Source organism: Anticarsia gemmatalis, chromosome 21 (assembly GCF_050436995.1).
Source record: "Anticarsia gemmatalis isolate Benzon Research Colony breed Stoneville strain chromosome 21, ilAntGemm2 primary, whole genome shotgun sequence".
Lineage (NCBI taxonomy): Eukaryota > Metazoa > Arthropoda > Insecta > Lepidoptera > Erebidae > Anticarsia > Anticarsia gemmatalis.
In genome coordinates, this window is record NC_134765.1 from 372,662 (window position 1) to 390,016 (window position 17,355).

The 17,355-nt window shown below is 31.7% G+C and overlaps 1 protein-coding gene across 2 annotated transcripts in view; it reads right to left on the reverse strand.

The window, feature by feature from the left end:
• Window positions 1–8,742: 8,742 nt before the first annotated feature.
• Window positions 8,743–17,355, reverse strand: part of NK7.1 (homeobox protein NK7.1) — an 86,294-nt gene continuing 77,681 nt past the window's right edge. For both annotated transcript variants that reach the window (XM_076128502.1, XM_076128501.1), the window contains exon 4: window positions 8,743–12,584. In XM_076128502.1, coding sequence (XP_075984617.1) covers window positions 12,162–12,584 — 423 coding nt within the window. In that variant the 3' untranslated portion in view covers window positions 8,743–12,161. The remainder of the gene's footprint in view (window positions 12,585–17,355) is intronic.

Genomic DNA, 17,355 nt, shown 5'->3' on the forward strand with positions numbered 1-17,355 from the left:
ACAGATACTAGAAAAAAAAACAATCCGAAATATATTAAACTAGCTGACCCACGCAACTTCGCTCACATCACATAGGAGAGAATGGGTCATAATTTTCCCCGTTTTTGTAAAACATTTTTCGTTCCTACTTCGCTCCTAATGGTTGTAGCGTATCGTTATATTATAGCCCATAGCTTCCCTCAATAAATAGACTACCCGACGGTAAAATAATTTTCCGATTCGCATCAAAAGTTCCTAAAGATTAGCTCGTTCAAACAAACAAACTCTACAATTTTATAATATCAGTATAATATACATTTATATTTATCCATACAAAGGACAACCAATACAATATAAATATCTACATCTATTTCCCAATATTGCAGTAGTATAATAAAACACAATTTTATCACATTTATATTGTCCGGATCAGCATACACACTCAATATGTGGCCAACTGTACTGACGGTTATTGATAGTAAAATGATGACGAGAGACGGACTGTCACCCCCTACAAGAAAGGGGGTTACAGTAGGGGGTAGGCAGTGAAACTTATACAAATTAAGTATAAGACTTTATACTTAGTTAGTTGTAGGAAGGTATTTAAGTGATCGGAGATATTTGTGTAGTAAGATGTTTGTAAGTTAGTTAATATGCTGTGAATTTAATTGTTGTTTGATCGGACAAATGTTTGTTAAATATATGCTAAGATGCGTATTATTTTGTATTACTTCCTGCAGTGGTCTATGTGTAATATATGTACTTCAAAAGTAGCCTTAATGTGAATTAAAGTCAGTTTATATCTACTTCGGAATAGTCACTTTCCTTTAGTAATCTTTTCGTCAGTGTGTTTCTCTATATTTTCAAGAGTTAAGTTTTAATAACACTTTTTAAAACATTTCACACATTGAATTGAACAGGAGGTTTACTTTAAAGAAAATAAGGATCGATGACAATATAACTAATATATTTTTAGTGAGGTCCTTCATCAAGTCAGTGCCGTGATTTAACACTACAATAACACAATTTGAACAAAACTAACTTAATAACAAAACCATAAAGAAAAATTAACCGCCTAACAAAATACATTACAAATATAATCCGCATGATACCACCTACAGATACTTATTAACCCTAATCAAAACCCTTCGGAGTAATAACCCGAGCGTAGTGTATACAAACAAATACTTTAACCCTTCATGGGTTATTGAACAACGCCGCCGACGCACGCATGCCACGTGTCAAAACGCCATGCGCACGCGACTTGCGTGCGTGCGGAACGCGTGACACGCGACTCGCATGCGTTCAAATGACATTGCGTGGCGTGAACATGTAATTATGTTAGGATTACATGCGTGATGGATGTTTACAAATTTATTAGTTACAATATCGTGTTGGTATATTATCTGTTGTTGAGTTAATCTGATAAGCGATTTCCGTTCGCTATTTATACGGCTTTTATTAGAAATGTCTAGTTGATGTAATGAATTAAGTTATTAAGTAGAACTGCTTCGATTAGATTAACACATCACAGAATTTAGGTAGATAGTGTGATGAAAATAAACTCTGTTTTTCCAATATATGGTAGTGAGGTGGGCGGTTTTTTGTGGCGCTAATATCAAAGTACAGGGCTACAACTGAATTCAGTACTTATTAGCATTTGCATTGAGCTACATCACTTCTTTACATAGAAAAACTGTGCTATTATACAAAGACTGCAACAGCAAGTACTTTGACAAACTAGCCGTACAATCTTCAGGACGTAATCAACACATATTATTATGTTATGGTTTATTATAAATACCAGTATGCCTTAATACCGCCGTAAAAGGGCGTGTGAGTAATGTGTATGAATGATAGGTACTAGTATTTTGTATCATGTAAAAATCGAACCTATTACATTATTGTTTGCCAACAATGACGCTGTGACCATTCTTACCATTGCACACATTTATATCAACTTATTATACCTTCCTCATCGTATCAAATTATAATATTAAACCAAAAATAAACCTTAAACACAAACATATTATTATTCGCAACAAAAGAATCAAAGTGGGATTGAACCGCGGTCCCCAGCGGCGGGTGAGCTCGCGACAATCGCGTCTGATACGCGTTTGAAACGAGTTGCCAACTACAGCTTCAATAACTTTGCCCTTTTACAATTGAACGTATATTTACGCTGACCGGTAGTTTAAGAGTTTGTTGTGTGGATGAGACATGTAAAGAATCAAGGCTTAAAGTATAATACTATGTACTAGCTGACCCGCACAACTTCGCTTGGATCACATTAGAGAGAAAAGGTGAAATATATCTTACTGGTACTCTTCTCCCATTGGTCGTAGCGTGATGATATATAGCCTTCCTTGGTTTTGGCTATCTAACACTGAAATAATTTTTCAAATCGGAGATTTTCCTGAGATTAGCGCGTTCAAACAAACAAACAAACTCTTCAGCTTTATAATATTAGTGTAGATGATAGCCGAGTGGTTTTAGTTGGCACCTCCCACGCAAGTGGTTGCAGGTGAACCCAAGGCAAGAAACCAATGACTTTTCGAAATTATGTGTGTATTAGAAATAATTAACACTTGCTCTAACGGTGAAGGAAAACATCGTGATGAAACCTTGCATGCCTTAAAAGTTAATACAATTATTGAGAGCATGCAAAGTCTTTGTCAATCTTATTTGATCAAAAATATGGACTACAGCTTACCACAATTCTAGCAAATAACAAAAAATATACCAGTATTTAATCAAAATGATGTAATTTTTTAAATATTTTCGTTGTCGTTTTTGTCAAAACATATTTATTTTAAATCTAGTCACCCATAAAACAGTTCCTTTTTAAATACAAACCAATCAACAATCAACAAGGCCCTTTTTTAAATACAAACCCATACAATACAATACAATCAACAACAAAACAAAATCAATCAACACGTACATTGAACAAAATATCATTGTCATGTCCATACAATCGTTCGTCCCATTGATATTCAATTCGGGAGCGAAGAAAGATCGCCCGGGGACACCGGCCAATTGAATTTGAAAACAGAACATCGAATACATCCCCCACCCCCTCGTGGAGGGGGGGAACACCCCCGCGATTGTGATCTGTTGACCAAGTGTGGTGAAATTATTGGGACAGACATAATGTGGTAAAAAATGTAAAGTAAATATCACTAGCATTGCAAAACGTTCAAAACTTCAAGTGAAAAAGTTAAGCATTTGGAAAAAGCATTTTGCTAGACACAAGAGCTTTTTCAGATTCGAGTCCTTAGTCAAATGAGTTTTGATTCGAACTACTAACAGTATAATAACCTGAAAAAATCTATTACTTTTTATTTGGTATCATTCGAACAAATTCGCTGGTGTTTAAGAGTTAGATTAGACTTTTCATCACTCTAATCAAACTCGATCAGTTTATAACTGTATCGTAATGGGAATAAGGTCAGCAAATTAATATTATTTTTGCGGCAACTGTAACTATGGCAGGTACATATTTGAATATAGCGTTCCAGTACTGCTGAAAAGGTTTTGGTCTTAAGTGACAAAATTAAACAAACAGAATAAAATTCTCATTATCATCTCTGTATTCATTCTATAGCAGATGATTAAGGTAGGTTCCGGTACAGTCACCTTCGTTCGTGGCCTAAAAGGCCTAGGTGTAATAAATGATGTAGGTATTTCTTAATAAGTTGGTTATTAGCAAAAATATGATAGTCCTCAATAATTCATAATATTTGGTGTCTATATCCGCCGTGTGCCCGGCGCGGCCATTTCCCTGCCGATAGACAACAGTTTTATTGTTTTTATATTTATTTATCAGACGTAGCCCTACTGCGTAGCACTCGTAGCACTGCGTAGTCGCGTAGCGCTACGACGTAGCAAAGAGCAGTGATGGCAGGACACGTTGTTGTAGTGGAGATGTGACAAGATTTAATGATTATTTTTTTTACTTATTTTGATAGTACATAATTATATAAAATGATTTTTTAATGTATAAGCATGAGCAGCTCATAGTAAATAGTATTTGAATATTATAACAACAAAACTGATTTTTATAACTTTTAAACTTTTGCGTTGCATGTGTTTTTTACAATGAAATTAGGTATTTCAAACTCATATGCGTGTATACCATTGTATAAATTACATTTTTTAAACTGAAGTTGTTGTATATTTAATCATAACTTATTTAAGTCAGCCTCAAATTAACCACACTTCTACCAAGAATCTTCAGTTCCGTGTCATATTTCGTATCGCAAAAAAATCTTCACACTAGGATATAATGTTCAAAAAACACAACAAGAATCATTCTAAAAATAAAATAATAACTTGTTTGTCAATTTGAAATTCCTCAAATTATTACTTATCAAACCTAATTTCCTCTACTTCCTACATATAACTAGAGCATATATCTTATCCACAATAATCCAACAGTATCAGGTGAACAAAGGTCCGACTATGATACGTCAGCGCGATTTAGAATAGCCACCCTCATTTTATCGCACAACCGAACCACGATACACACACACAACACAACGAAAAACCAACCTTAATACAACGACATACGGTTTAATCCAACCGCAAACTTAAGTTCGCTTTATGTATGACGATTTTATTACTAAGTGAAGTACAATTTTGAGCTTTATGCAGTGTTGTTTTAAGGGTGTGTTTCGTGTGAATGATTGTTGATGTCCAATGTTCCCTAGAATCAATTTGATATCACGTTTGATCGTTCAGTTGATATTACACTAACAATGTTTCAAAGGTTTTAATACATATTGTTATTGTACGTCAATGTACGGTTTATTGGTTTTGAATTGTTTTAGTAAGGTTTTTTGAGTTATTCATACATTTATACAGTGAATAAGAATGCTGGTATCACCATCGGCGTTATTTGTTAGCATTCATCCATTTCAGATGATTAAGTATGGAAAAACCTTCTTACTTTTAATTGAGTACTTGACTACCAGTGAAATCAGGTAATCTTAATGAAATGTCAAGAACACATTTGTTTCGTATTTTCGTTGATATCAAATGAGTTACAATTAAACATTATTTACGTAAAAAAATACATATAGTTTAGATGAACCTTTTATGAGTACAAGTTTTTATATTTTTCATTAACCCAGTCAAATACCCAATTATAATACTACTTTAAAAATAGTGAAAGCCATGTGGTTAGGTATTCGTCCTGTGTCATCACAACTCAACCTAGGCAACACACCATTGGCTACCCAACTAGCACACAAGCGCTATAAAAAGCTGCACAATGGCCGGTTAAAGGATTTTTATAACGCCTTAGGCTCCTTAGTAAGAAGTATAGTGGTTCTATAAGCGGCTACAGATCTCTTGTAGCGTCAAATAGGCCCATACTGTCCAGCTAGCTCGACATTGGATCTACAGTGGTCGTAAATAGTAATTATAATAGTACGTAGTATAGTAGTAATACAGGAGCGCTAAAATAAGATGAAGGTGGTATAATCGCGCTACAAGAGCTTTTTCGCAGCTTCGTGGCGCTTACCAGCTGTTGTACAGAGCCACGAGCGTTCGAAAAAGCTCTTGCAGCGCGATTATACCACCTTTACCTTATTTTAGCGCTACTGTGTAACGGTTATAAATGCTAACGCTCTAAATTAGTAATATGATCGGTTTATTATGGTGTAAACTAAATATATTGTATTAAAATGAATCATCAGTGACAAATGAGGAGACATTTTATTTTTACGGATTGGATTATGAAAATAACAAGTAGTCTATCGCTTTTATTTCTTTGTGTACGTGATATGAAAGTGCGAGTGCCAGTTTGCTGTCAATATATATGTATATTATCGTCAATATTTTCATGCGCCCTTAAAATATTCAGTTTTAAATGCAAAAATTATATAGATATTATGTGGATTTGGAAATTGTATTTTGAACATAAATAAGACTTTGAGGGTTACAGATAGTTTAATTAGGGTTATAGATAATAAAAAATGATTTTAATTATGTTAACGTTACCAGGCTATAGATTTATATGATCTTCAAAAGATCGTAATAACCTCAAAAAATATGTTTACCAAATGCTGTAATGGCGTCTCGATCAAGCATCTCTCAGAGTTGGTTACATCTGCTCTAGCGCCTTAAGCTGTACAAAGGCTCTAGTGTTTGCTGTTGTAGACCTCAAGGTTCTGCAGTTGTGGCATAGGAGTGCTTCAATATAATTGTTTTGGTCGCACACCAGCATTTTACTCGTACTTTTAGGGGTCAGTCGTTGAATATTAAAATAGTTTGAAAATCATTTTTTATTTTATTTTATTTTATTTTATTTATTTTATTTATTTTATTTATTTTATTTATTTTATTTATTTTATTTATTTTATTTATTTTATTTATTTTATTTATTTTATTTATTTTATTTATTTTATATATTTTATTTATTTTATTTATTTTATTTATTTTATTTATTTTATTTATTTTATTTATTTTATTTATTTTATTTATTTTATTTATTTTATTTATTTTATTTATTTTATTTATTTTATTTATTTTATTTATTTTATTTATTTTATTTATTTTATTTATTTTATTTATTTTATTTATTTTATTTATTTTATTTATTTTATTTATTTTATTTATTTTATTTATTTTATTTATTTTATTTATTTTATTTATTTTATTTATTTTATTTATTTTATTTATTTTATTTATTTTATTTATTTTATTTATTTTATTTATTTTATTTATTTTATTTATTTTATTTATTTTATTTATTTTATTTATTTTATTTATTTTATTTATTTTATTTATTTTATTTATTTTATTTATTCTTTAAAAACAGTTGACAGACTGAACCACCACTGCACCTATGTAAATAGATTATGATAATAATTCTAAGCTTTAGTATAAAGGTATATTACTCGGTTATAGCGCTTTAGGTGCTTAACATAATTCTGTAATCCCCATGGTTGTAAAAATGTTTCGAATGATACCTTATACATCTATTTGCCGTACAGAAGCCATATAAATATCTGATATAACGCTCAAGGCGCTATTAAAGACCTACGCAACTCTTTTATAGATGAGTAATACACTAGCCCTAAAAAAATCTGTTATAGAACCTAAGGCATTACAAAAAGCTTATTTACGCTCTTGAGCGCTATAAGCGCAACGCATAACTCCGTTTAAACTCCTTTATCTCCTAAAGTCCCCTTATACAGTTAACGGTGTTATAGAAGATTCCATTAACTCAGTTATACTTCCCTAGGCTGTCTAGCGATGCAATTACATGCTCATATATCACTATAAGTCATTAGTTTCCTACTAAACGGCTACTGTCCCGCCTAGCTGTTAAAGGGTTTTTTAAATAGCTAGTATACAACTTATAGAGAATTGTACAGCATTTGAACGACTCTTATGCAACTATCAGGCTGTATAACGACTGTATAAGCAGCTTGTGTGCTAGTTGGGTATAAAGTTATGTATGTATTTGAAACAGTTATCACTTTCCTTAACAATGAAGGAAAGCTTTGTGACATAGGTACTTTGTACGAGCCTTGAACATTTTATAAAACAGTTCCTTGAGGAAAGGAAAATTTGAACTCCACTTGACGAGCATACTGCACTACGAAAACCCTCTCTCTTATTATTTAAATTATAGTTGTACCTAGTTGATGTTAGTATATAATTATATTTAGATTTAAAATAATGTCTACATTTACTAAAACTACTTAGTTCAAATATTCTTGCAACCTAAAATAGTACGCTAAAAAAACTTATATCGTAATAATTACTATTATTAAATATCACAGGGAAATAAAAAAATACATACATAATCAAAGTTTGCAATAAAAGTCATTAATAAAAGTTTCAAAGTAATTTTAAAGATGTCGGTTTAACTTTTTCACTCCACATTATTGTTTAATGTCTAAAGGCAATGGACAACAAACCTTCAGCCAACGTGGTGGCAGTGAGTGGCGGCTTTTTGTTCAGTTCACACAACTTCGCTCATTTAGTTTTTACTCCGATGTCGCTTAGCCACTATCGGCTATTTCTTGTTAGCGGCTAATGCAGCTTATATTATAATGATCTCTTGCTATTTTGGTACAGTGTTTTAATTTAGTAGTTAAGTTTTAAAAGTTATCAAAATAAAAATGTTTACCTTTATTTCGGACTAGTAGCGACATCTGTGAAGACTAGTGTTAACTAGTGGCAATTGTTTTTACTAACAAACGTGTTATTAGTAAGAATTTTAAAGACAACAAGATCCTATTTAATAACAAAATAGTTAATAACATAAATACTTAAAAATATAAAATAAATGCAGTGTTTTTCATCCTACTAGATGTTAATCAGTGTCGTTGCAGCGTACTGAAATAGGAAGAGGTTTAAACTATTTCACAGAGATGGCGCTGTAAGTGAAAGCTCAAAGCATACCAGACTGGTACTTGTAGTGGTACGAATAAAATACTCTAGATGGCGTTACACGCAATTTATTATGTTCTAAGATTTATTTTCATTGTAGGAATCCCTCATCAATAAGGAAAATGTCTGTCTGTCTGTAACTATTACTTAGTTTATTTGATTTCATGCCATGTAGGTACCAGTTCTCCGTTCAGTAGGCAACAGCCCTTAAAGGGTTTTTGGGCACATCATAGAACTCAATGACATTTTGTCTGGCCCGGGAATCGAACCCAACGTTCTGTAATTGCTTTAATAGCCATTTTCAACTGTAGCATATTTATGTGTATTGTTCGCTATAATGAAACACAATTAGAATTTAATGGAAAACTATTTATTTGTTCATTCTGACTATACGTACGCTAGAGCTAGGGGTACATCGGTCGGGACACTAACGCTAGCACTAAATATAACAATGTACAAGTTTTCACACTATTTACAATCGACACACACTATAACAACACTTTGATGCGTTTACAAATCATAAGTTTATAAACAATTCGTATAATGCATAGGACAAATAAAACTTATTTTCAATTGCTTTTTTTAGTTATTGCTTTTTCTACAATGTTTTTATAGTTTGTACCTGGGCGTTATAGCTAAGTTAATAAGTTAAGAGGGTGTTTTTGTTAAAAAAAGTAACCCTTTGTTTTTTACAGCAGAAAAAAGGGAAGGCAGAGATTAGGCCTCGAGTCCACCACGCTGGCCAAGTGCTGGTTGGGGACTGTGCATTCCCTCAGTAAACAAATTTAATTTTACGTTTACTAGGAGTAAAAGTATTTGGCCAGCATTGTAGACCCAAAGCCTAACCCTTCCCTCGTTTGGGAATAGACCCTTGACCAGCAGTGGGACAGCCATAGATTAAACAGAAAAGGAAGACAAATATATGTAAATATTTTTGATACTTTTACTGTGACTGGTATTTGCCTGAAGCCATTTTAAATAGTTACATACAGCAGAAAATTCAATTCTGTCAATATATCAGTGAAATATTTTTATCGTCGAAAAATAGAGATTTATTGATTAATTACAATATGTCAGGTAATTAATTAAATGATAATAAGTTTATTTGTCCTATAAACCCAAAATTTTGCTTGTCAAGATAAAAGTAAGTTAATATCAATGATTAGTATTAATTATTGGAGCTTTATAGCTTATTCTTGGATAGCTTACAAAAATATCGACGTATTGTTCTAATTTGATATTTGTACATTTAATTAAATAATGTTATTGAAGCGTGTTTGTATTTATTTATTACAGTTTTAAGTGTAGGTAGGTCTGTATTATTATAGATATTATTACATAGTTGTGAATTAGAAAACCTATGATTAATCTTTTCAGCGCTACCGTCTGATATAAAATGGTCAGCTCCTCGTGATCACTGCGCAGATGGTGGGTTCGATTTCCACAATCTTTGTTACAACAGCAACTAATACTCGTTTCTAGACTTGTTAGTCTGTTAATTGTTAGAGTATATTTGTAAATAAGTCAAATCAGACCAGTAACCACAATTTATCGACCACACCAATAACGTTAGGAATCGAACCTGCAACTTCTAGAACCACTGAGCCATGAAAGTGAAAGTTCATTTCTTAATCCAAAAAAATGTTTTCTATATCAAACGGTTGCCAGAAAGGTTAATCTTAGTAGTTTGAGCGTGTAGGGAAGACATTGCAAAGCACATTATATAAAAATTGAAAATATATATTTCATATACAGTTGAATCGTATACATATTCATATTATTAGCTAAATATGTAGCATAATATAATAAGTGACAAAAACAATACATAACAAAATTTCAATTGCATATTTGTTTTCGATAAAGCATTTCCGATTGCAGTATTTTCGCAATAAGCCACATAATCATAATAATATTATACTTGACGAATTGTTAATTAGCTGTAGTGATAAATATAATATAGCGTTTTGATACTCACTCGATCAGTTGATCAAAATTTAATTTCAAACGCAAAAAAGAAGGATTTGTACACTGTGAGATTTTCGACTTATTATCAGGCTATGAACAATTAGATTAATATTAAAAATACAAATAACATAATCGGTTTAATTGCATTATAATAATGTACAATTTTATACTACTGTATGATCGTATGGCGGTAAATAAATTATATTATTTTATGTAAGCAGCAAAACTATGTTTTTAAACTAGTTTATATTCATTTATTGTTAATATTTCCCTAACAAAATTATTCACTTTTTCATTTTATTTTATCCAGAGATTTTCGAAGAAAGTAAATTATTATTTTCCTGTTACAAACAGACTCACAAACAACCATAAAATGATTCCCTAAAATAGCAAATTTTGGCAGAAAAACACTAAAAATAAGTACTTAAACCTAACACTATACAATTATTGCACGAAACTAATAAACACACAATTAAGTAGTTTATTATTATCACTGTAAAAGAAAAAAAACTGCGAAAATTACCTAAAACTTACAAATAACTAGTGCTGCCATCTATTGTACTTATACAAAAGCTATTAAATTACCTCTGTTTTAATTTTAATTCTTAAATCTGGCAACACCCGTATACAGTTTTGAGATTTGTCCCATAGATGGCGTTGTATATCTAAAGTTATTATCGAACATCAAACCGAAATAAAATGTTATTATCTACACTACGTACACAAATAATTAAATCTTGTACCAAAAAACAAACTTTACTCACACAAACTTAAATATTTATATTTACAAAATTGGGCTCCATTTTAAACACATTATTCAAAAGCATTTAAGGCAGTTTCGCAACTTCTAGACTGATCATTCTTATGATTTTTACAATTTAACAACATACAAAATATACCTTATTTAATTGGGTGTGCAATTTATTATTTAAAATGGAGCCTTTCTTTAACTTTTCAGTAAAAGATACAGAATGAGTTGTTAACTGACAATATTAACTTTTTAGTTTGATATCATCAAGTTGTCGTAGTCACCAAAATATGCAGACTTTTTGAAATCACACACACAATTCTGATTATATTGCATTGATAAACTTCCAATTATTATTGCGATAAAATCCGAAATATATATATTATGTTACTGTAAAAGCCCGAACTGTGGTAAATCCTAAGATTTTCCGGTAAAACCTAAGATTTACCAACTCTCAATGGTAAAAGTCCGAACAAGCTAGAGTTTAAAAACTATGTTACGATATATAAAAAAATCCTCCTTCATAACTATGTTTATAACTATTTCACGGTATAATTATATACTGTGACATAGTTATAAAGAAGGAGTTTTGGGCAAAGCGACATGGGTAGGTTAGGTTAGAAGGCTAAGGTGGGAGCGAGCGAAGCGAAGCTCCCACCTTAGCCTTCGTGGTTATTTTTTTTTAACCACCCAGTAGGAGACATCTCGACATCATCAAGTGAATATAGGTAAAAGTTCGAAATAAAATAATTGTTCGGACTTTTACCATTGCGAGTTGGTAAATCTTAGGTTATACCGGAAAATCTTAGGATTTACCACCGTTCGGGCTTTTACAGTAACATATATATTGTATGTGTTTAATTTCAAATAAGCATTAGTTGCAAAAATATCAAAAGGTTATACTCTGACTAAATCAATTCCGTTTTTTGCAACAATAACAGTGACCAAAATCAATGATATGCCTTCATTTGCTCAGCTTTATAGCGTTTTCATGTCAGAAAATTTCAAGCCAAACTTCTGACTAAACAATTTTGACCCAAATCAACCCCTATACTAATAATTACATCTCAACATTACTCAGACTATCAAATTTCATTTCTTTCACCTCTTCAGGGTTGAAACTCTTCACTGACACTTTTCCATCCCCCGTCAAATCTGTACTAGAAAGTTTATTAGTAATTTTAGTAATAGATATACGACTTTCTATATCATTAGAATCGCAGATACTTTCTAAAATAACCCCTTTTTCCACTTTTCTAGGTTTGGGGAGCATTTGACTGATTTTCGGGTTATTTCTTAACTTTTCACTCAGTATTTTGTTACAGTTTTTTCTGGACATGTCTAAGGCTAGTGGGTCTTCTTTGCTGTCTTCTTTCTTCTCTTCTGAAGGCTTGTTTTGTTGTTTAATTTCTGCTACTTCTGCGTTAGACACGTTGTCTTTCTTCTTCCATTTCGTTCTTCTGTTTTGGAACCAGATTTTTACCTGGAATTGAGAGAAAAGCATTATTAATAAACGTATTATAGGTTGCTATAAAGTTTGGGCATTCAGAACATCTTTTTTATAAAAATAAATAGTAAACTGCATCAAGGTTTTTATTATTTTGTTGAAAATTAAATTTATTTTGTAATGACATACATTATAGTCTGTTGAATTGGATATTGTTTTTTAAGAAATACGTCCTCTTAAAACACAGCCCTAAATGAACATTTTCAATAGACTTAATACTCTTAAGACATTTCAGCCAGTGTCTCAACATAGCAGAAAAAATATTATCGATCTTTCTACACACCATCTCTTAGACAGCCTATCAAACATTACCCTGAAAACAACCCCTGTTTTCAGGTTTCCATAAGTGATATTGAAGTAATTTCAGTTAAGTTGAGTGAACTTACATTTCAGTCACATTCTTGGTATCAAATGAAATCAAGTCTCAGACTAACGTGTCTATTAGTTAAACTAAACATGTATGGACGTGTATGGCTGTGTATGAACTTGTATGAATGTGTATGGGTGTGTATGATCGTGTGTGTATGACATTGCGAGTGTATCGGTTAACAAACAGTTAATTACGCGCTGATCGATCCCGGCCTCGGGGACTTAGGGGTGGGACACTATCTATAGTTGACATATCGATATTTTTGTGAATTTGAAAAAGAAAAGACATTAGCATAGTTTTTTGGCCTTGATATAATCCATTTTTGATATTTGTACCTTTAAAATGTGTTATGCCACTTATTGAGTTAAATTATCTGTATCATTTTGAGTGGTAAACTCATCTTTAATTACTATTTTTGTTTCGGCGCATCGAAAAAACTTTTTCTAATGTATTTAAAGATCTGCTCCTCATTTACAAAAGGTAAGTTTATGTACATATATTTGTTTACATTGACAAATAAAAATATCTTGTTAACAAATACAAGTTAATATAGCAATTTTATTAAACTACTATGTTAATAATAAAACATATAAACTTATATAACGCTATAGTTCAACAGGTAGATACCAATTACGGACGGATTTGAACTCATAACCTTTTAGCTCGTTGTTCAACATCCTTTGTTAATAGGGTTGCTGATATATTTATAACTGTAGGTTTTTTATATCTATCTATACTAATATTATAAAGCTGAAGAGTTTGTTTGTTTGTTTGAACGCGCTAATCTCAGGAACTACGGGTACGATTTGAAAAATTCTTTCAGTATTAGATAGCCCATTTATCAAGGAAGGCTATAGGCTAAAAATTCCGGGGAAAATTTAGACCCATTCTCTTAGGTGACGCAAGCGAAGTTGCGCGGGTCAGCTAGTCGAGAATAAAATCTAGTGTTCTATTTAGAACTATACATTTACTTGGTTCCCCAAGTCTGTGTCAAATCAAATTATTTATTTATAAGTCTATTTATTTTGTGTTTAATATATTTTAACATGATTACAAATAGTTTACTTACAACTAAAATGACTTTCCACTAATTTTAATCTTATATTAATTTCACCTGAAGGTATGCTAAAATCAGTCTTAATAAGAAGATAATTTGTATGTTTGTAAGCACCAAAACCTTTCCATTTACCGAGCGCGTAACTTAAAATCAAAATCAGTATATTTATTAAGATCAAATATTAACACTTATGATATTCGTTACAATTACTGAATCTACCACTAGCTCGGAAAGGGGGTAGAGCCTTATGAGAAAAAAATATTAAAAAAATACATCGAAAATAATAGTTCTAAAAGTGTCAACCCTAGTAATAAAATCGGCCTATCCCCATTGAAAGCGATATAGTATTTAATTCAGTGCTATTGTTGTTTATTATAAAGAATATATGTTTATTAATTTGTCTGTTTATCAATATTTATATGTATTTAATTGAAGTTAAGTATGGTACAATTAAAATGCGAAAGTTTCAACATTCGATTTCAGTAACATAATTCTTAATGTTTTTCTATTAAATGGGATGTATTTTCATATAATACTAGGTTTATTCCGGTGAGTTTTTTTTCTCTAACTATAAAATAGAAATAGTTAATTTCTATCAACATATAATTTTGTTTATAGGATACTTAAATCCCGAATGATTTGTCTTCAAACCATGTTTGAAGAGTAGTCCAAATGGCTTAAGTCAACTGAAGACATTTCATTAAACTACAGGATTCAACAACACCTAGAATCTTACTGTCCTAATTTATAGAACAACTCTCAAACACAGTCACCCATCAACTTCCAATCCTTACAAAACGACGCTTACCACGCAATTTAATCACTTAAAACATAACAATATAATCTTAACACATCAAAGGCTAAACAACGATGAATTATCCGCAGTCCATTACATACACACACACAAACACGCGAACACACACACACACACATGGCTGTGTGTGATTGTGTAATTGGCTCACAAATTAATCCCGGTAACATGTGACATTTGACTCTGTGCCTAGTGTGTCTACAGCTTGATGTTAGGCTGTGGCACACTGAGAATTGGTTAATTGGTTGTTTGTAATGCGATGATTTAATTAATATGAGTTAAGTTAAATATTCGTACGGTCTATTGAGTTTCTGGAAAATTGTGTTAATTTTGTGTAGTGGAGTTTAAAGTAGATAGTTTTAAACACATTTATAATATCACGCCTTGGTATATAATAAGGGTGGAAGGTAGAGACCAAAGAAATCCAGTAAATCCAACTATGTACTATACTTAAATATAGTTCTGATAGATGATAAACGCACGCTCTTTACATATGCAAAACTTTTGTTGCTGTACAATATCCTAGAATTTGATCTTTGATTCTACATTATCGAATAAGAAATAGTCGCCAGAAGTCTCTTGCCAGATCTTCTCAATATCCCTACATTCCGAACTGGCGATAAATTCACTCTCTGTATCATTGACCATCATAAGTGACCTAGTATTTGACGTCAATAAATAAATATTGAGATTTTTAATTAGTTAGATTTCCTATTAAAATAATATTATATCATAATTTGTATGCCAGTGTACACTTAAACCTAATCCTGTTATAACACATTGTTGTAGAACCTAACATAGAGATATGTAGTGTGTATGATACAAGGTATAACGGAGGACAATTAGAGGCGGTTCTGATTGAGTAATTGAACGCAGAGACAAATTGACTGCTGCAGACCGGCCTCTAGGGAACGACATACTACACGTTTATCGTATGACGTAGAGTATGGAAACAGACAATATAATGTTTACTAAAAGCCATCCAGGAGAGGTATCACGTACCTCAGTTGTCAACTATTTGAAAGCCACTCGGCTGTACATTGTTTCCTCCCTTAGATTATAGTTATTAACACGTTATGTCAACGCAGCGATGTATTGCATAGTGGCTATCAATTTGACGTACACAAGTCGTCCACTGAGATACATGATCATGTTATGTTATTACTACGTCCGCGTGGAACCCCTTCCATAACTTGTTATTCCCGTGTAGATCCCAATCTAACTCCAGAATAAAAAGTAGCCTATTTGTTATTCTGGGTCTTCAGCTACTTACATATCAAATTTCATCGTAATCGGTTTTGTAGTATTTGCGTGAAAGAGTAACAAACATACGAACTTACAAATTTTTGCATTTATAACATTAGTAGGATAGTAAATCCCTATGTATAAAAATCGCTCTTTATACCTTTAAAAGGACTAAAAATGCCCTTTGCTTCTGTCCATACAAACTTCTTCTATTATCATTTTCGTGACAATGAAATGTTATGAGGTTTCAATATTCGAATTCATGAAATAGAGAAGGTCACTTAAGTACTGCATTTACTATCGAGAAAATTTAATTGTTAATAAAACCTTTCTTCGTTTCAGAGTTATATTTTTGACTAAACTTGGATAAGTACTACCATAATAAACTGAAGTTTCATCAAACATAAATCAGGTTAATACCTTAATTCCTTGCTTTTGTCAAATAAAAGAAGCCTACACCAAATAACGTCATTTACAATCATATTTTTAATCAAAGATAAACAACAATAAAGGACCATGCAAAAAAATGTATGGGCAGTGTCCCATCCCATCAACAGACATGGGACAAGTTTCAATATCATTATTACATCCCCTGAAAAGTCAGTACCAATTTTTTAGTTCGGAATTCGACGGGGTTTTTTTTTTAAAAAGACTTTTGACAAAAATAAAGTATTTTTATTTTAATATAAAAAAATTACATTTTAGACGATAATTACAAAAAGCAATTGTTCAACTAGACATTTTAAGTATTAATAACACAAAAACAATTGTGCAAGTAGATACTTGATAACAACAGAACTATTATCCAGACAAAAATAACGTTATATTATTCATCTATTATAATAGTCGATAACATTGCCGCTGGTAGATTAAAGTCGATATGTCGGACCTTTGCCCATATACCATATAATTGATATTATATGGGCACAACTTCCAACCGTACGCGCCCCTGTTAGACATGTGCAATACCACTGTTCAATAGCACGTCTGCCAGTTTCACTTCGGTTTATTAATATGTTACGGCTATTGTGTTTATTAATATGTTACAGTTACGGCTGTTCTCTCTCGAGTTTTTTTTAGTTAAATAGTACATTTTTAATTCAGTTCTTAATACTTAATAAAACTGTATAAGTATAACATTTTTTTTTATTGCACGATAACCCCATATCCTACAGTGATGTCGCCATAGTAAAAAATAATCATAATGTCGAGATGTATTTAATGAGATATGTTTGGCATCTGTTGATGATATGGGACGATTTTT